The sequence below is a fragment of the Tympanuchus pallidicinctus genome, unplaced genomic scaffold (assembly GCF_026119805.1).
Source record: "Tympanuchus pallidicinctus isolate F22 unplaced genomic scaffold, pur_lepc_1.0 scaffold4, whole genome shotgun sequence".
NCBI lineage: Eukaryota > Metazoa > Chordata > Aves > Galliformes > Phasianidae > Tympanuchus > Tympanuchus pallidicinctus.
In genome coordinates, this window is record NW_026294758.1 from 11,951,948 (window position 1) to 11,973,241 (window position 21,294).

A 21,294-nucleotide genomic window follows, 5' to 3' on the forward strand; every position below is an offset into this window, starting at 1 on the left:
CGAGCTCTCTGAAGGGAGATGTTGGTGGATGGGACTGTGTGTGCTGAACGGAACCATTTTCTGAACTGTGACTTAAGCGCTTAAAAGCCAGGTCTGCAGCTTTGACAACTGTAATTGCTTCTACCTATGATACTCTGATACAATATACCTAAAAACACTCGCTGTCCCAACAAAAGCTGACTTGACAGACCTTCAAAGTTCATGAAACTGTCACTCTTACGAGACTAATATGCACCTGAATAGACCTGATATATTTTTTTCTCTGGAAACAGAAAAGGTGGCAGATAACATGGGGAATAAATTACAGCTAATATTTACATTACTTTACTAATATTATCTATTGGAATTTAATTTAAGACCTGACAAAATAATTAATGTTCGTCTTTCTACTCTAATGCCTTTTACAGCTTATTTTCAGTTTAAGGCTTAATTAAAAGATTAAAGACTTTACACAGCCATTTCTTTTCCTGCAAAGATGCTTGAAGACACAGTGTGAACTGAAGCACACTGGATACACTACTGAAGCCCTGCAAAATCAACTCTGTCCACTGCCAGAAGGGCACAGCATACTGCTGCTACTGACACTATATTTTTAACTCACTTGGTGTAATTAATTTTTGGAGACTGGGCTCCTAATGAGAAAATAACAGCTTCTTTACAATAATAAGGTTATTACTGTAAAGTAGGGTCATTAACATATTTTGATCACCTATTCATTCTTCTGGGGACTCACATGGACCTATGAGCTTCCCACATAAAGGGAAAAATGTCCAGGACTAATGATGTGAGTTAACTTCAGTTTACTTTCTTGCATATGTGTTCCTCTTTGAAGTAAAAATGTTGTCCATAACCTCTTTGTCTACATGTGTGTCTTTATCAAGATGTCTGAGCTCTCCTTCCAGTTTTCTAGTTACATTTTCTGAATGAGGAGTTCTCTTCAGTTATACTAACAGCCAATGGGGGATGAACAGAATTACAAGGAAAATTTATGCCCCTTGTGGAAATCAATAACAACCACATAGCAATTAAAATATGTAATTCTTAAAGCCTAACAAGACCTATATGTTGATAAGACTAGACAGCCAGTTAAATCTGAGGTAATCCAAATTCCTCGGGGGTTAAAAGCAACTGAACATTTTGCTTGGAACTCAGCAAAAAACTGCAGAGACCACTGAATTGCATTCTGTAGAGACAGAGGACTTGTATTTATTGATTGATAGGTATATGGAGTAAGACTGAAATGATCAGAAGAAGCATGGAGCACCCTCCTTTGCTGCCTAACATGCCTACAGAATCTATGCTTCTATATTTAATTCAGCTTGTAAGTTTGGACAGATCGTTTTCTTCACTGTGTGAAACACGTCAGCTTTATTCAAAAATGGTCAATGCTCTAGAAAGAAGGGACCAAGCAGCAGCAAGAAAATTGCAGAAGAATGGATCAGCTCTTCAGTTCTTCATTCTTCTCCATCTTCAACTCTAGAAATTAAAACTTATTTGGACATGGCTTTTTAAGCACAATGGGCAGCTCAGCACTACCAATAGCTGACCACAGGCTAAGCTTTAAAGGCTTCGCTTCCTCCAGACTCGTATGGATTTGCCTAAATATACATATGTGAGTTGATCTATTAAACACATTTATACACCAGTTAAATATCTTGAAGAATTGGTGTCACACACAACATAGCCTGGCCCCTGAAGAAAGGTGCAGAGCTCTTGGAAGGAGTCCAGCGTAGGACCACTGAGATGACCAGCGGGCTGGAGCACCTCTCCTATGAGGAAAGGTTAAGGGAACTGGGCTTGTTTAGCTTAGAGAAGAGAAGGCTCCAGAGAGACCTCATTGTGGCCTTCTAATACTTGAAGTGAGTGTATAAACAGGAGGGGGAACGACTGTTTACAGGGGTGGATGGTGATAGGACAAGAAGGAATGGTTTTAAACTGAGACAGGGGAGGTTTAGGTTAGAGATAGGAGGAAGTTTTACACTCAGAGGTTGGTGACGCACTGGAACAGGTTGCCCAAGGAGGTTGTGGGTGCCCCATGCCTGGAGGCATTCAAGGCCCAAGCTGGATGTGGCTCTGGGCATCTGGTCTGATGGCTGGTGACCCTGCATACAGCAGGGAGGTTGAAACGAGATGATCATTGCGGTCCTTTTCAAACCAGACCATTCTATGATTCTATGAAAAATGGGGCACTGGTCAGCCAAGCAGGCTTGCGGGGGATGAAACAGTCTTGGTCATACCAATAAAAATCCACAAACATTTCAAATCACATACAGTTTATGTAATTCATATCATAAAGGCTTGAATTCATATTTAATATAATAAGGGATTAAGTGGAAATTAAAGTTTCTTTGAATAAGAGAGAAGGATTCACTTACGCTCTTCTTTCTCTGTTTACTAATGTAAAATACTTCAGACTACAGTATTCCTGGACATCAAAATGTGAGTTACTGAAGAGGCCACAGGATCCGCTGGTCTGAATTTCAAACTCTGCTGTCTCAGATCACCAAAGCATTTCATGTCTGTGATTGGTATATGGAAAAACTCTCCTAAGAGAGGCTTTAGACCAGGAGTATCCAACCCATGTCTCACAGGCTACTTGTGAAGCACGACAGCTGATAATACAGCCCCATGTAGGGGTAATATACATCTAACAGTTGCCTAAAAAACGGGTGTCAATTTACTAATCCAAGAATGCTAAAGGTGAGATTACAGAATCATAGAATCCTCAGAGTTGGAAGGGACCTCTAAAAGCCATCTAGTCCAACACCCCTGCAGTGAACAGGGATACCACAGTTACACCAGGCTGCCTAGGTCTTGTTCCAGCCTTGCCTTGAAAGTCTCCAAGGACAGGGCATCAACCACATCACTGGGCAATCTGTTCCAGGCCTCACCACTCTCCCTGTAAAAGATTTTTTCCTTGTTCCTAACCCAAATTTCCCTTCTTTGAGCTTGAGATTGTTTCTGCTTGTTCTTCTACAGACCCTGCTAAGGAGTCTGTCCCCTTCTTTTCTGTAGCTCCCCTTTAGATACTGAAAGGCCACTATCAGGTCACCCCACAGCCTTCTCTTCTCCAGGCTGAAGAGCCCCAGCTCTCTCAGCCTGTTCTCAAAGGAGAGATGTTCCACCTCTTGGATCATCTTCTCTAGACCCACCCGAAAGGGTCCATGTCTCTCCTGTACTGAGGACTTCACATCTGCAGGCAGTACTGCAAATGAGGCCTCACCAGTGCAGAGCAGAGAGGCAGGATCACTTCCTTTGCTCTGCTGGCCACACTTCCTTTGATGCAGCACAGGATACCGTCAGCTTTCTGGGCTGCAAAAGTGCACTGCTGGTTCATGTCCAGTTTGCCATCCTCCAGTACCCAGAGGTCCTTTTCAGAAGGGCTCTGCTCAATCCTTTCATCTCCCAATTTGTACTGGTAATGGGCGCTGCCTTGACCCAGGTGCAAGACCTCGCACTTAGATTTGTTGAATTTCATGAGGTTCTCCTGACTGCTCAAGCCTATCTAGGTCCCTCTGGATGGCATCATGTCTCTCTGCTGTGCTGACCGCACCCCACAGCGTGGTGTCATCAGCAAAGTTGCAGAGGGCACACTCAATCCCACTGTCAGTGCCACTGATGAAGATATTAAAGAGTATTAGCCCCAGCACCAAACCCTGGGGGACACCACTCAGCACCAATCTCCATCCACTCACTGAGCCACTGACCACCACTCTCTGGACTCAATCCTGCAGACAGTTCTTCATCCATTGAACAGTCCACTCATCAAATCCGTATCTTTCCAATTTGGAGAGAAGGAAGTTGTGGTGCATCATGTCAAAGGCCTTACTGAAGTCCAGATGGATGACACCAGTGGCTCTTCCCTTGTTCAGTGATGCAGTGACAATGTCACAGAAGGTCACCAGATTGGTTAAGCAGGATTAACCCTTGGTTAAGCCATATACTGGTTCTCCTGTATCACCTCCCTTCCTTTCATGTGCCTTAGCATTGCTTCCAGAAGGATCTGTTCTGTGACCTTCCCTGGCACAGAGAAGCATTGACAAATTGTTAGTTCCCAGGGTCATCTTTTTCATCCATTTACAAAATGGGTATGATGTTACCTTTTTTCCAGTCACCAGGGACTTCATCTGATTGCCACAATTTTTCAAGTATCATATAGAGTGACTTGGCAACCGCATTAGCCAACTCCCTCAGGATTCTGAGATGCATCTCATCAGGATCCATAGATTCATGGATGCTCAGCTTCCTCAAGTAGCCACGAACCTGATTTTCACTTACAGTGGGAAGTATTTTGCTTCCCTGATAGTCTTGTACCAAACCAAATGTTTGAAGGCTGTGTGGCAAGCAGTTATGTGAGAATTCTGAGGAAAAAAAACCCAAAAAAATTAAGCAACTCAGCCTTCTTCTTGCCTGTTGAAAACGCTCAATATACCTACATTAATTCACTTTTCCTCAGAATTTGTAAATTGTGTATTTAACTGCTACTTTTCTTTCTGTGTGTGTGTGAAAGTAAGAAGTTACATGTTTTATTATAAAATCTAAAACACAGATAAAAGCACAAGACTAAAAGTACGTATTTAAAAATGTTATGTATTAAAAATAAAAAAAATATATTTCTTATATACATTAACTAATTTATATGTGGCCCAGGACAAGTCCTCGTCACTCCACACAGCCCAGCCAGCCAAAAGATTGGACATCCATGCTTTAGATTCTGCTGCCCCGACTGTGCTGTGGACAGGCAATTCTACAGCATTTTGAATGCTGTATAGTGGGGAGAGGGGGGGGAGGGAGGGGGAGAAGTCATACATTTTTACCATGATTTTCATGGTTGCTGTCTTGCTCATTTCTCACCTGCTGCCTGTGTGCAGCAGAGCTACCAGGTGACTGAAATTAAGTTGAAACTAAAATCCAAACCAGCACAGGTGTGATCACTGCTAAAGACTATTGTACAGGGAATGCTGTCTTACTGGTTCAGCAGAAAGATACTAAACAGCTTTCTTCAGTGGCTGTAAATGTGACTGGGGACCCTAAGGGGCACTGTCTTCTAGGGACATAATGCACAGAAGATTTCAGACCGCAAAAAGAGATGACAGTACTTGTACTTCAGCAGAACTCTACTGCTCTTGCTGATGCTGCTCTTCAGCTTTTCCTTGTATTGTTTTACCAGCAGGGCAGCTGCAGGCCTATCTGCTGCAAGTTTGGTGTGGAGGAGATCAGCAGCTGTGTTAGATATCTACGGGACCCATAGCTGCTTTTATGTTCCATACCATGCACTGGTGCTGTTTCCAGTAGCCATTTATGAGAATTAGCTTTGGACATTCCTGAACTACAGATTTGCCAGCAGTATTCTGTAAGAAAAGCCAGGACCTCAAGTTGTAATTGAACTGTAACGTCACTGGCAAAATTTATTATTTTTAGTTTTAAAATCAAATCTGGAGTCCTTCTGATTTTATTTCCTAATTTATTAACAGGAGCTTTTAAATAGCATTCATTATTTTTGGCTGCAAAACACACACTTTTTATTACTCCCAAATCCGTGCTGGTTCTTGCTGACGATTCTGCTTAACAGCAAAAACACACAACATCAGTGCCCTCTTTGTGCACATTTATCTCCCTCTAGTGGAAGCAAAGCCTTGGAAAATCAGCGAAGAACACCAAGTCTGCTTCTCGAGGGAGTAACAAACACTGAAGATGACTAATAAAGAAGGAATGTTGTCCAGCTTTTCTATCCATTCAAGAATGGCAGTGGAGATCTAGAGAAATGCTAATAAGACTGACTTGAGAAATCAAGTTCTTACTGTATTTTGTTCTTGGGTTGCTCTGCTGGGATTTAGAACAATGCAGTCCCAGAGGCTTAGGTTGTGACCTTAATGGGGCAATCTAGACAGAAGTGTGACCAATTCCAGTTCCAGTGGGAGTTTTTTGGTTCTGGGCTTTCAATCAGGTTCAGCAGGAAGGGACCGCTCTGATGCCATCAGCACCACTCCTGATGAAAGGTGATGTTGTAGCAAGGTAGGGCTTGGGCCATTCTCCCACATAACAGTGTTAGGACAAGAGAGACTACCCTCAAGTTGTGCCGGGGAAGGTCCACGTTGGGTATTAGGAAGAATTTCTTGTCAGTGAGAGTGAACAGGCACTGGGATGGGCTGCCCAGGAGGCAGTGGAGTCATTCACTGTCCCCATGGGTTAACAAGAAACGTGGAGATGTGGCACTGAGGGACACAGTCAGCGGGCACGGTGGGGATGGGCTGATGTCTGGACTCGATGATCTTAAGAGGTTTTTTGCAACCTCATGGTTCTGTGATAAAGCACTATTTTTACTCAAGGCTAAGCGGTTAAGCCAGCACAACTGCACCTGCAGAGCTCCCGACCTGCAAGAACTCTGCTATAAGGCTAGGAAGCGTAACCAGAAGAAAGCAGGCACTGCAGCCACCGCGTCCGCACACACCACTCCCCACAGACAAGCGCCCGTCCCCAAGATGGCGGCGGAACGCCGAGCGGCAGCTGCCCTTCCGGTGGAAGGAGGAAGTGACGACACGCCGCGCCGGCAGCAGCGGGGACGGAGTTCCGCTTCCGGCGGGAGTTGTGAGGACGGCTGCAGCTATGACCAGGTGGGCTCGGAAAGTCGCCGCTGCGGGCGGCAAGGCGCTGAAGTCTACGCCCTGGGAGGAGATGGCGGCGGGGCCCGCGGAGGGCGGGCCGGAGAGGAAGAATAAAAGGAAAAAAACGTACCAAAACGAAGACGTCAATGGGTTTGCGGCGTACCTGAAGCAGGCGGGGAACGGCCGGGGGCGGGAGGAGGAGGAGGCGGCGGCGGCCGCCCTGAAGAAGGACCGTAGGCGGGAAGGCAGGAGGCTGAGGAGGCAGGAGGCAAGGAAAAACGCCATGGTGAGCTGGGTGCCCGCGGTGGTAGAGGGGAAGGGAGCATCTCAGCCTTAAGCGGGGTTGAATCCCTGCTGAGGTTTGGTCCTGTGGTTCTATAATGTGAGTTTTAGCGTAAGTGGACTTCATTAAGTACACGCAGTTTAAGAGAATTTCACCCTTGGCATGCCTTTTCTGCTTACGTGCTGATCTGCAGCGCTTTGGGGAATGGGCAGCCTTGTTCCCGGGTGAAATGTGTTTTCTGTCTCTCTGTGTGACAGTGCAGTGTTCCTGTGTGCGTTTGCAATTTCATCATGTTGTGGGATCGTTTTTTTGCGGCACCTTCTGCCTGAGAACTGGAGTGAGATCTCCAGCAAACTCCAAATGAGACCACCTGAAAGTGGTCGCTCATTAAGTTATTCTAAATGGACTCTGCAATGGCAAAGAAAGTGACTTGTACTCATTCATACAAACTACCATGAGTTTTTGTTTATAAATGAATTGCAATGCAGCAACTCATATAAGCAGCTTTTGAGACATCAGTACTGACATGTTTTTGCTTGTGTTTACTTCTTACATGTCCAGAACAATCTTAGGGAACTAATTCTGCTGCAGTGAGGATCAGAAGTTGTCACTCAGCTGCAGTGCTCAGTTCCCAGTGGCCTGGGACAAAAATCCTGCATGCGTTACTGGTGAAGGAAAAAAGCACCAATAATCACCCTGTTTAGAGGCAGAGACCACTGGCAGTTGTTTGTGCTGCAATGGCTCTTTTGTCTTAAGCATTTTTGTTTCAAGTGTTAAGCTGTTGATATACTTGCCTTCTGAAAAGCCTGGAGGCCTTGTTAGGCTGTATTTTTGTTTGTTTTTATGAGCTATTCACTGAACCTTGGCTTAACATACTGGAGTAACTTCAAATGTCAGTGCAAGAGATATGTATTTATTAGCACCTCCTAGGCTTCAGCCAAGATACACTGCGACCTAGTGGAAATCTGGCAGATAAAAATGATAATCAGATAACAAAAGTAAGAAAACTCTGTAGTTATGCCACCTGTAAGTGCTGTGCTTTGCTCTGTGAACTGCTTATAAAAATGCATGTAACATTTTTTATTTTTAAAGGTATGTTTCCACTGCAGGGAACCTGGCCATGGTGTTGCCGATTGTCCAGCTGTACTGGAAAGTCAAGATATGGGTACAGGAATCTGTTACCGGTGTGGATCCACAGAGCATGACATTGGCAAATGCAAGGCAAAGATAGACCCAGCTGTTGGTATGATTCAGAAGTTTGCATTTTGCGGGGTGCTTTGGTCTGAGTTTTCTTCCTACTGATACGTTGATTTGTGGTCTGTTCTGCAGACAGTGATTAGTATGTTTAAAGGAATACAGTCTTGTAACAACAAACCTGGCGTTGCAGTTACACTATCCTATATCATACTGTTTCTTACAATGTTTTCAGAGTTGTCTGTGACTATACAGTGTTCTTAACTTTTGTTGTAATCTGTGGAATTTTGCAGGTGCGTTTCCATATGCAAAATGTTTCATCTGTGGTGAGATGGGACATCTATCAAGGTCATGTCCTGACAATCCCAAAGGATTGTATGCCGAAGGTGAGTGCAGTGATCTGTTGCAAATAAAACATATTTTTCCTACTTATGTGACACAGAACCAAGAAACATTTTGGATTAAGAAGAGCAACTTTCAGATGTCTTTTATTCTTGGTGAACACAGATCAAATTGACAGAATTCATCATAAGTATTCACTATCTGGAGATTCCTATTTCAATTTTGATCTTAGCATTAAAGAGGAGGTGAAGTTCAGAGTATGAGAATTTACTTACACTTGACAGTTTCAAGTGTATTTCAAAAAAACCATAATCTGTTTGTATGTGGCCAATGTGTGTTTCAATTTACGTACAACTTAGAATGTGATAGAAACATACATTGGTCTATTTAGGGCCTTAGTAGCCTTTGTAGTTTAACACTTCAGCAACAATGAGACAATGAGAAGTGTTCGCAGAAAATAAGGTCTGTCATAGTTACACACAGAGATAATTTGTCTTATATGGAAAGTGACACTGTAAAAGATCAAAGAGAAATTCAGAGTTGAAAAATAGGCCACGACTTCCAGATGTTCTAAGAAATCAGCTCTACTGATTGACTTGATCATACAGTTGCCCAGTATCCCAGTGGCACTCACAAAAAGGGCTCTCACAAAAGAAAGATCATCAGGTGAAGTGATTTGATTGAGAAATGTCTCTACACCTAAGTGTGTAGATTTCACTCAGATTTTGCAATGCCTGCCTTCCTTGTAAGTAAGCAGAAACATCCTGTATGTGGTGAGTGAAATTTGTACTATTCAGTGATTGACAGAGCCTTGCTACGCTACTACATGTGGGTGCTATTTGTAAGATACAGAGTCCTGGGAAGGTGTGTGTGCTGGCTCCTAAAGCTGTATGCTCATCTGCTGCAAGGTGTTACATAATAGTGCTTAGGAGCATTGACCTGTCTGTGGAGATGCATCTTTTCTACAGGTTGTCACTACAGAAGTGTAATACAAAAATTTTCAAGAGTTTTATTTTCCAACTCTATCTTTTAACAGGTGGCTGCTGCAGACTTTGTGGCTCTGTCGAGCATTACAGAAAAGACTGTCCGGAAAACCAGAACTTAGGTGAGGTGCAGGAGGTGGCATAGAGTGCGAGTAGAGAGCTTTCTAGTAACAAGATGGCACACTGCCCTTAAAAATGTGTGCTTTTATTGAGAGGAGACTGTGAGTTGCTAGGCAAAAAGAACTTTCAATTTTAAAAAATCTAGCTTGTATGCTTCTGAGGGTTGTATGAGTAAATGTCTCTTTATGTTGCTGTTCACATTGTTAGCAGCTGTAACAGAAAAAATGCAGAATTGGTTTATTTTGCAGGCACGTTGTGTGAAGAAGCTGAATGTCTTTTCAGTTGCAGTGTGGTGGTTCTGGCAGTTGCTATAAGCTCCATCTGCAGGCAGGCATTTAAGTCATCTGAGAAAGGGCTGTGAGAAGAGACTGCGGGCCAGTCCTGCTAGACTTGCCAGCTGATACACTGGTTTCATCTAACTGTGCAGATAGAAAAGTAGATTACAATTCTGCTTAGCTGATTAGCTTTTAATGAAATGTTTGATGTTTAACTGAGCCCTCCCTTGTGGTAAGGCCATTGATAGAAAGTATTTTGGGTGAACAGCTTCCCTTGTTCACTGATAGTTCTTTCTTTTTACCTCCTTGCAAATTGGTTTGCACTGAATTCGTCAGTATTTGTTACACATTAGAATGCATTTTTGTAATATATTAATTATGATAGGGGTATACAATTTATGTGCCAGGATATGATCTAAGGGCATTTATTTTTCTTAAACCATTAGACAGAAGAAATCTGTTCCTTTCTGTTTCATATGTATAGGAGATACTCTATGTATCTTTTATTTTAAAAAAACAAAAACAAAAAACCCCACAAAAAAAAAATAATTTGAGAGGCAAAACTGTCCAAGTTTTGGAGAACGACACATTACTGAAGTGATGAAACATTTGTTGGTTTTCCTACCTGCAGAACATTTGGGTTAATATGCCATAAGTTTCTGAAGAATTGATGTGAAAAACATTTACAAAGGCAGCAGAGTTCTGTACTTCAGCTGCTTTTTCTAAATGATCATACAGATGCGATATAATCTAGGTGTTGTGTTTGAGAGCACATCTGTGCCATTTTAGATGTGTGCTGGTTTGCTAGTTTGGAACGAGTGATGTTGAGTCTTTACTGCTCTCAGAAGTTTCTGATGTGAAACCTAGGTTTTTTTTCTGTTTTTGTTTTGTTTTTGCCAAACCTACCAGCCACAGCAGATTGGTTTGGACGGTGCCTGTCAGAGAACTGCTGCAAACCTGTGATGTCTCTTGCCGGGCTTCTGCACACTCTGTTAGCAGCAAAATATTTTTGCATGCTTAATACCTTTTGTAAATGGAAATCCTGTGCAGATGCTGTAGGAGAAAAGAAATATTTGTGGGAAACAGCACTGCTGAAAGGCAAGCCATCTCTTTCCACCAAATGCTCATGAGCAGTGGGTAGTGCTGGCCAGCAAAGATCCACTATGCAAGGAGTCTGGAAGGCAACCTGTAAGAAGTTGCTCCTTCACATGAGTGGCTGCAGTCATTAAATTGCTTGGTCCAGTCTGGAATAGTGGTGTGCACATATGTATGACAGTTAATAGGAGCTAGCAAGTGCTGATTTGTAGAGCCACTGTAATTTTGTAGACAAGGTTAAAATAAACATCCCTGCAACTTTTTCTGCTTTTGGGCAGTATAATGAACAGTAGGAAAGAGAACTGGTCAAAATAATATTTAAAATGGGGGAGGGGAAAAGTGTTTATTTATATTTAGGGAGGTAAGTTGAGAAATGTAATTTTTTCTCTATTTTTCTCTCTTCAAGAATGCTTTCCTTTACATTCAGAGATGCCTGACACATTGTGAAATCTTCACACAAGAGTTATTAGGACTTCAGAGTTAATGTGTCTTTTGTGTACCCTCTGAATTTTTGGACAGTCAAATAGGAAGGGATGCATAAGATTTTGGAACATTTAAAATCTGGTGGGGGGGGGATTGGGGTACAAAACACAAACACACACTTGTTGAAGGCAATTGGTTTCAGGTGTCTAAATTGAGAGATCTTTGCTGAACCAAAAGCAGGCCCTTATGGGCCAAATGTTTCTCAAATCTGAAAGCTCAATCTGATGATAATGTTTAGTCTTTCCATAAACTCTTGTTTCTTACTCTGCAGACCAGGTTACAGTTGGGCGATGGGCCAATGGAATGAGTGCTGATGATGAAGAAACAACAGAAACAACCAAGCTACAGAAACCCAAAGTGAAAGTACTGAAAGTTATTAATTTTTGAAAGCCTCCTTTGGGTGCTAAACTGCAGTGGTTGTGCACTGCTTCACTTCAGTGAAGTGACTGCGTAGAGTGGATTGCTGCTTCCTGAAAACCAAGCACACTGCTGCTGCTGGGTCTGTATCCCTGCTTTTTTCAGTTCAATTCAGATTTATCCAGCAGACTGAAAATCTGGGAACAACAGAAATGCATCAAGAAGGTGTTTATTTATATATATATATATATATATATATATATATATTTTTTTTTTTTTTTGCAGGAAAGCATTTCTTCTGCTAATTCTCTAAAGAGGAAAGTTGGTTTTCTCTGCTAACATGCAGTGTAGTTGCAGTGAAAGCATAGGGATACGTGCATTCTGTCACAGGGCTTTATGACCACTCGATTTAGGTGATCAGTAGCATTACCTTAAGGATGTTGCTGTATTGGAGACGAATACAATTATGCTGATCTTAAGCCTCTCTTTCTTTGAAAGGGGTTGCAGGCATTTTCTAAATATCAATTGTATTCTAGATTGGTTTTGTTTCTTTGAATGATTTTGTGCAGTGTATGTGCACACTTGAGCTGTCTGACAGCTAAGTTATCAGGTAAAGCTACACCTTATGTGACTTGAGCTTTCTACCTGGAGAGCTTGGGGGTACAATTCCTGCTATACATGATGGATCAGTTAGTGTGTACAAGCAATAATCTGATAGATTATGCATGTTTAATTACCTGAGTACTTCACCAGTAAGCCAAATCATGCTCTTTCTCAGATATGCGTTATGAAACTCACTTGAAAAAGAGAGCCATTAGAATCGTGTGTTCAACCCCTGGCTCCAGACAGGACCTCTCAAAATCCAAACCCCATGACAACGAGAGCATTGTCCAAATGCTCCTTGAGCTCTAGCAGCTTGGGGTTGAGCCCCCTGCTCTGGAGAGCAAGGGAGCTTGCGTAGTTTACTTTTTAAGAAAAGCACCCAAAAATTTTGGTCCATTGGGGTATTGGAAGTAAACTTTCCCTTCTGTTAGTTACATGTACTTACTTCATAGTGGAGATATATATATTATAGAGAAAGCAGCCTGCACTTGGAAATCAAAATTTCAAAATTTCCTCAAGCCAATGAAGGATGGAGTTCCTGCAGTAGGTCTCCATATGTTCTCAAGTTTCTTCCTGTGCAGCTGACAGTGACAGAGTTTTACTTGCATCTTATTCTGTCATCTAAGTTGAACAGGCAAGCACAGTGCAAGTAGAGGAGTACATTCCAAGCTCCGCTCACGTGCTGCTTTCATTCTGAACTGGGGTCTGGGCACAGCATTGGCAGGTGCTGTTCTGCATCTCTGTGCTGTGCTCCCCTCCACTGTACAGATGTGGACTCAAGCACCTGTGCCATCAGGCTTCTCAGTGCTGTATTGCAGGCAGTGCTCTGAAGGCCTTACATGTGCCTTCTAAATTTTCAGCTTGCATTATGTATTAATAAGCAACTGTCTTTGACAGAAAGCTAAATGGTAATGAAGGTGTTGCTTCTAAAGAATTAGTTATCATTAAAGTTAGTTCATGCAGAATCCTGCTGAGAACGCAGAACTAACACCAGACAACAAACTTGAGCTCAGAACTGGTTTTTGAGATACTTGAGCACAAGGCACTGAGGCTGTGGGTTTGGAACTTCACATTTCTTCACACAAACTACAGGCATTAACAGATGACAAACATTTGCTGTAGGGCGTAGTAGCTGAACATGTAATGCACATGCAAGAGTTGGGCAAACTGAACAGAGAAGTGAACAGGCTACTTGGTAGTACCAGTCCTCTGCATATTAGACTGATTAGTATTTACTAATTTAAAACTAGTAAGTAGTGACTGGATGTCACCAGGCCCAATCCAACAATGAAATACAGATTTAAGAGCAGAATTTGTGCCTTAATCTTTTTTTTTAATAGAAAACTTGAATTTAGAGCATGCAGTCTAATCCTAATTTGACACAAAATCCAGCTCTAGTCCACTGTCAGCTGCATGACTCAAAGTAACTTGTAGAACAATTAACACATATGCAAAAACTTAAATTAATACTGCTTGACAGTTTCTCACACTCTTTTCACAACTTTGTGTTAACTTCAGCACTTGCTGCCCTTCAGCTCCAAGAACTTAATACACTCCAAAGCTGTGTCTTCAACAGTGTTTAATGAGCCAGTAAGACCTGCAGCTAAGTGAGGCATAAGACTTGATGTCATTTGATTGAAGTAGTACACCTGTTTAAATAAAAACAATATAAATTAAGAACCCTGGACTGCAATAGTTAGCCCTTTTATTTCAGAGACTAGCTGAGAATCAAAGTTTCTGTGGGTGAGAACAGATGCACATAAGCACTAGAAGCACTGTGAAAGTGAAAGCAAGGCTCAGCAAAAAGACTCTGTAGTCTTACAGTAATCAGAATGCCAGGTCCTAAAGAATATACATACATATACACAGGAGCTCAGCAGGAAACACTGTCTAATCTGTTAAATATATCATGGAATTCCCTGAGTGCCCCGAATTAGAAAGGACACATGAGGATCATCTAGTTCACCTCCCACAGATGTGTTTCACAAACAATACCGTTGCCTGAAAAGAGAATCTCATCCAATGAGAGATACTCGATGTTTTCAGAAATACACTTTCTGAAATTAAAAAGTTAGGAAGTTGGAAAACAACAGAGGAGAGAGACATTGTTGCTTGTCCAGGGACAAGGTTCAGATTGCATAATTACAGAGAAACTAAACATTAAATGAGAACTTATTCCCTGGGCATCCTCTGTACTCAGTGAGGGCAGACAAGCACCATCAAACATCAGGAGAATGCACACCCTTCAAGAAGCGAAGCTTATTTTATGATTAATTGAACTACCCAGAACAGATTCAGGCTGGGCCCAGAATGGTTTAAGAGCAGCCTGAGCAGAAGGATTTGAGAATGTCAGTTGATGAAAGACTCAGCATGAGCAGGCAGCGTGCGCTTGCAGCCCAGAAGGCCAACAGTATCCTGGGTTCCATCAAGGGAAGTGTGGCTAGCAGGTCAAAGGAGGTGATTCTGCCCCTCTACTCTGCTATCATGAGACCTGGAGTACTGCTACCACTTCTGGGGCCAAACACAAGAAGGACATGGAGCTGCTGGGTGGGTTCAGAGGAGGGCCACAAAGATGATCAGAGGGCTGGAGCACCTCCCCTACAAGGACAGGCTGAGAGAGCTGGGGCTCTTCAGCCTGGAAAAGAGAAGGCTCTAGGGGGACTTTGTAGCAGCCTGCCACTATCTGAAGGGGCCTACAGGAAAGCTGGGGAGGGATTTTTATAACACCGTGCAGTGGCAGAACAAGGGGAAATGGCTTTAAACTGGAAAAAGGGAGATTTAGACTAGATATAAGGAAGAAATGATTTACTGTGAGGGTGGTGAGACACTGGAACAAGTTGCCCAGAGAGGCTGTGGATGCCCCCTCCCTGGAAGCATTCAAGGCCAGGCTGGAAGGGGCTGTGAGCAACCTGGTCTAGAGGGAGGTGTCCCTGCCTATAATAGGGGGGTTGGAACTACATGATCTTAAAGGTCCCTTCCAACCCAAACCATTCTATGATTCTCCAGAGCTGCCAGTCTCTATTTAGTGCTTAGTTTGACTTCATTCCTGACTTTCACACTGGCTGAATTTGGGCAAAACAAATTCCACACACTGGAATAAAGATAACCTAACAGATGTCTGGATAAATTGATTCCTTTATTGTTACTACTGTTCTAGACTGTCAGCTCAAATAAGATCACATGCACGTGCAGCACCAAAGGAAAGGAGGCACAGATGAGGCCTTCAGAGCAACTCACCCTACAGGAGCTGCTGCTGTCACTGTAGATCTGGAATCCAGCACACAGGATTTCACTTCTGCAGTGTTCAGAAGAAGGTGGCACAGATGTCAGGGTTACTGACTTCACAGCTACTATGTATGGTTCACTGCAGTGCAAGCAGAAAAACATAACTTTTTTTTAAAAAAAAATATTTTTAAAAAATGCATGTAAAGGACCTCAACTACAGACAAAATTTTTTTATTAGATGTCATTTTTATATTAAGGCAAGTATGCTCCTGTATGCTTAAAACGTGTAAAAAAGCTCATTTATCTTGAAAATGCTTTGTTACGGACTCAAATCATGAGGACTTGTGTGAAAAGTAAAAGAATGATCGCTACAACACATTTCCTTTCTGTCTGGCTTTGTGGGTTTTTTTTTTTGTGGTGGTTTTTTTTTTTTTTCCCCAATTCCCCCAGCTCCTCATGAACCAAGTTTACAGCATTAGGGCCTTAGTTCATGGATAGACATGGATATGGTCCCAGCACTGACAAACTAAATCCAGGTTACCAGATGTGGGGAGAAGAATCCGAGCAAGGTACAGAATAGAAGTGATGTACCATTAACATGAAGAATTGTAGAATATAAAAAATTATAGTGAAAATAAGGAATAACATACACAAAATAGACTAAACAGCCCCATTTATCCATGTTTCATTATAACAAAAGGAAATCTAATGAAAAATCAATCTATGTTAAATCAGCAGATTTCTTTAAACAACATTTAGCAGCAACATTTTCTGACACAATAGATGTATCACACTGAGGTATTGGTGAAGTCCAGGCATTTCCCTGATTCTTCCAGAACTACATTAAATGAGACTACAAAGTAATTTTTTAAAAAACAAACTCTCAATCATGTACTTCTGGATCTGAACATGCTTTGCCAAGGTGCCATTTGGAACTCGGGCCTGTTTTCTGTCATGATACACCACTCCTGAAGAGTCATTATCAGACAAGCAATGCTAGAATATGCTAGAAATCTGGGATGCTTTGAACTCACTTCATTGTATGTCCACTTTGCAAAATAGATCTGTCTGTGCAGTCTCAGGTATCCATGTATATTTTGAATTGGCTGCTCATCTGATTTATCGTAAGAAATTAAGTATCTTTGCCATCAAACAGGCTTGGTAGAGGTTAGCAGCAATTCAAATTATGGGTCCAGAGCTCACAGCTCAACTTGAAGTTCTGTGCTCACCTGGGCTCAAGAGGTTGCCTTCGAGACACAAGAATCACAAAGTCCCTGGGCTGATGGCCACTCATGTGTGGAGGTGGTGAGGTAACGTAATATATTTTGTCCTCTTCACTCACAGCCTGTAGGACTTCACAAGTTCTGCAAATGCATTTAGTACACGCATGTAGTACTTGTCATATGCAGCATCAGCTCTTATGAAAAGTAACTGAACAACATGTATTCCAGCCTAAAGTTCAATGTATAGTTTTCCTGCTGATGCAGAAAACGTGACAAGAATACAGAGACAAAATATCTAAGTTCTAATGCAATCATCACCTGACACAACATTTCTGGTCCACAAAACTGGAAAAAGTGCTGCGGAATGCTGGAGCAAGGTCTTAAAAGCCCATATTTTGCATACTAATTCCTATTTGGAATAAAATTAGCTTTCATGCCATTATACTTGCTGACTGACCAAATATTGTCCATTTGACATATCACAGGAGTGACAATTAGGAAACATTAGCAAAATTTTATTCAAAGTGTGTTCTGCTGCATTCAGAAAGGGCCACCCAGTAGGACGTACTCTTTCTTGAAAGTACTGATCACTAACTCTAAGTTTCCTGTACAAAAAAAGAAACCCCAGAATTTTCCTTTGCCCTGGCAATAACTGATTTCACTTCAGCCTCTATTGCCTCAGCAATAAATGCCACTAAGTTGGGTTTCCATTTTCACTAGTAAATTGGGCTTCAATACAGCTGTAAGAAATCCAAAATTCTGGCTCTACATATGGAAAAGCAAAAATTTTCTTCAGATTTCATTTTTTCAAGCCATTTATGTGGCAGAAAATGACAAATTTTAAATATTCCTATACTTTCACTTATTTTCACTCTGTAATAAAAATATTCCAAGGCAGAATAATTAACTGAAAAAGCTTCTACTTTAAGAAAACACTTACTTACTTAAACTAGTATCATATAAATTCAATTGCCTCTGGTCATCATTCTACACAATATGAGGCAAATTAAGAAAACCCCTTTTACAGATATTTTGAAACCCATTCAGGCACACTTTGGAAGATATTACTTTCCTTAAAATGTACATTTTGAAGATCTTAATTTCTGGCATTCTCACTTTGTGTGACGAAGCTAAGCATCATCATCCCAAAAAGGACAAACACAATGGAGTTTTCAGCTCTGGCTTACTTCTCACAGTGTCTACCAAATATGGACATCCAGTTATATACAACCTTCTTGTTAACCCTTCTAATACAATTATCTAGGCACGGAATTTTGTTCGTTTTTGTGAAAAGTAACCTCTCTCCCAGCTTTTCTGATGAGCCAGGGCAAACTTATTTTTAAACTAGGTTTTGGAGAAATTAAATTTTGTTTTCAAGGGAAAAAACCAATCCATATTTTGACTAATGAATTTTTAATGACAACTTCCTACAGCACTTTAGTCTTAATTAGGTAGAAAAGTGTCAACATCTCAAAAAATATGTGCCTTGGAAAAGGTTAGTTGTCAGTGGATTTGAGCAGTTTTAAATAAAGGTAAGCTCTTACAAGAAACGTTTGTCCCATTGCTGGCAGTATGTGAAGTCAGACAAAACAGAGAAAGCTACATGTGATGCTGTCTTCACTTGCATTTCTACTTTGAATGATAAGACATCACCATCCTCACGGGTCCATATTTTTATCTGAAAAAGTTAACAATGTATTAAAAACACGATTAATTTTACCGTACAATACAGCACAACGTAACGTGGAATACACTGATAGCACAGTGACATCACACAGTTTTAACTGCTTCAAGGTAGAGATAATTCCAGATACTGCAGATTTCAGAGTAGCATCCACTGGATGGGAAACTGGTGAGTAGAAGCAAGCTGGAGTGAGGCCACAGTACATGAACTGGGCATCCTTGCACTACACGTGAGGCAACACAGGTTTCAGCAAAACAAAATAAAACAAGCAACTGCTGTCACTGCCTCTGGGATTTTGGAACATATCCAGCAACCCTTGGCACTGAAGCTTTGGGACCTTATCTAGAGACATCCGAATGGAAGCAGATTTTTTGAAAAGCAGACTCTGTGTTTTAAGAGAGATGGTTTTAGACAATATATGAATCTCCTACTTCCCTGAGACGCCTCCTCAGTCTATGAAGTATAGCAGCTTGTCTTTAACAGATAGGAAGATGTTGGAACAGGTAGGTAGTAGAGTTCAACTACTGCAGCTCCCTTTGTCCACACAAATCAGTCACACACAGTACACCAAAACATTACTCAAAATGTGATAGTGCCTGCACTATCCTATGCTTGCACAATATTGTCCTGATATGTTGGGTCTGTATTTCTGAACCCTGTCAAGGAGGATTCAAAAGAAATAACTTGTATTAAAAAAGTACACACGACTCTTGCCCAAGAATGGGTTGGGTGTTCCACAAACCCTGTAAAATGGAAAAAAATGAGCAGGAGAGAAATAATAGATCTGTTAATATTAGATCTGTTAATTTTTTTTTCAAATCCTGTAAAGTTTTAACAGATTTTAATTTCTAAAAAATTCAAGCTTCATCATCTCTGCTGCTCTTTTTGCCAAGCTAAAAATTAGAAGTCCATGGGTTTACTAAGCATTCATGCACCAGACTCTGTGTGTTCATCTATTTTCACGTTTTAGAACAGGGAAAAAAACCAAACCCAAAAAGTAAGCCAGCAAACAAGTCATACACTCTTCAAGACTTCAGAATCACAAAATAAAGTGCGAGTAGCAGCTGTTAAAACCTCGCTCTGTAAAGTGAATACTGCTAAGGACAGCATTATTATACAGGCCTGCAAGTCTTGTGGCTCTGTGTTCATGAGCTCACAGTACCTCCTTCTACTTTCAAAACCACTCAGCTAACCTGGGATCACTCCAGGAAAAAATGAGAATACAAATGGACACACTGCTTCAGAATATGCCTACAGCAATATTTCAACTCAAAACACTGTTCAGTCTTTGACAATCTTGTTTCCTATAATATGAATATCTTCATGTACAGCACTGATCAGCAGTATCACCTGATTTCTATGGAAACATGATGTAAAGTTCTGAGATACAGCTTCGTAAGGGATATTCCTAGTGTCAGTGTTTACAGAAATGAACATGAAACTGCAACAAATGACCACACTGACAGTTCCTAAGACAAAAACATTTCATTACCTGAAGTTGCAGAAAGCCTTTCGTAGGACTGCACCTGTATCAGCATGTAGTTAACTCAAGCACACATCTGAACATGTCCAAAGGAGTTATAAAGGTTATGTTCAAGACTGGTTTCACTCACATTTCTTTTTTAAAGAGCAAATCTCATCCATCTGATGGGTTGAACTGGAGGTAACCACAGGTACATATGGGGACAAATATACCCTCTGCTTACTGCTGCCTGCAAGTGCATGTTAAGTAAGATGAAAAAGAAGACTTGTGGAATACACAGCGCACCAAAATGGAAGCGCACCAAAATCCTCCTACAACCAGGAGTATTAACACATTCATCCCAGAAAAAAATGGTACTGTGCTACCCTGAATCCTTGCCACTTCTCTAAGGAATATGTAATCACTGACAATGCCAAATTATGCAGAATGGCCCAAGAGAATGGGAATGGATGGCTGCTCTCTGTCCACTGACAGCATCAGTGTGCTGCCTGAGCCGAGATTTTGTTGGCTTTAAGATACACACTGCAATCAGTTGAATGAGCAGCAAGAAAAAACTGCTCAAGATCTTCAGTCAGAAAATACCTGTCTCGGGAGGCAGATCTTACCATCAGGACTATTTAAAGAAATCCAAAATGGTGAGAAAGTTCCAAACTGCATCAGTATTACTAGCATTGGAAGGTATTGTTGCTTGGTGACAGAGGGGAATCAGATCGTGTTTAAAATCAGATCATGTTTAAAATGCCATCTGGAACGTATGTTTTTTTTCTGTATTAAGTCATTTCATCATTTGCAGCTAGTTCTATTACACATTTCAGGCATCTAGGATTAAGAAAGAAATTGAGATTGTGGCAGTTCCAGTGGAAGCAGAAAGAAGTTTTCAACTGGATAACAATAAAGCCTTAGCAGATCTGAAAGTAATGCCCAATGTCTCAATCTGACTGCTTCTCCACCACAAGTGCTGTCATCTGTGCGGTGTATCTACTGATGGTTTTAAACTACTGGAACAACATGCCTACAGAACAAGCAGTTTTGCCACCAAACTGAATACCTTCTGATTTACACACATACTCTTACATCAGCTGTATATTCACCAGATGTAAAAATCAGTACTGAAGTTTCGCTGACTGCGACATTCAGGAGGCAAGACAAACAGTTTGTAACAGTCTCTTCTTGCCTAAGAACACCTCTGAGTCTGCATGATCTTTAAATAATCTGCTACTCACTAAACATATTTCAGGAAACAAACCTTAATAGATTTTTCTCCAAAGTTTTCTTGCAGTTTTTCCAAACAAGTTAATCTCAACTTAAAACCAGTTCATATGAGATGTCTAGGAAATTT

At 41.4% G+C, this 21,294-nt stretch overlaps 2 protein-coding genes across 5 annotated transcripts in view; one reads left to right on the forward strand and one right to left on the reverse strand.

Annotated features, from left to right (window-relative positions):
* The first annotated feature begins 6,570 nt into the window (after positions 1-6,570).
* On the forward strand, positions 6,571-12,681 carry ZCCHC9 (zinc finger CCHC-type containing 9). The gene is made up of 5 exons (XM_052700549.1): positions 6,571-6,891; positions 7,981-8,131; positions 8,376-8,468; positions 9,461-9,529; positions 11,652-12,681. The coding sequence occupies exons 1-5, from the start codon at positions 6,607-6,609 to the stop codon at positions 11,765-11,767; spliced, it is 714 nt and encodes a 237-aa protein (XP_052556509.1). The 5' UTR covers positions 6,571-6,606; the 3' UTR covers positions 11,768-12,681.
* Positions 12,682-13,392: 711 nt separating this feature from the next.
* Positions 13,393-21,294, reverse strand: part of ACOT12 (acyl-CoA thioesterase 12) — a 29,588-nt gene continuing 21,686 nt past the window's right edge. For all 4 annotated transcript variants that reach the window (XM_052700515.1, XM_052700517.1, XM_052700516.1 and 1 more), the window contains 4 exons: positions 18,333-18,466; positions 16,795-16,929; positions 15,578-15,704; positions 13,393-13,989 (listed from right to left, as the gene is read on the reverse strand). In XM_052700515.1, coding sequence (XP_052556475.1) covers positions 13,855-13,989; positions 15,578-15,704; positions 16,795-16,929; positions 18,333-18,466 — 531 coding nt within the window. In that variant the 3' untranslated portion in view covers positions 13,393-13,854. The remainder of the gene's footprint in view (positions 13,990-15,577; positions 15,705-16,794; positions 16,930-18,332; positions 18,467-21,294) is intronic.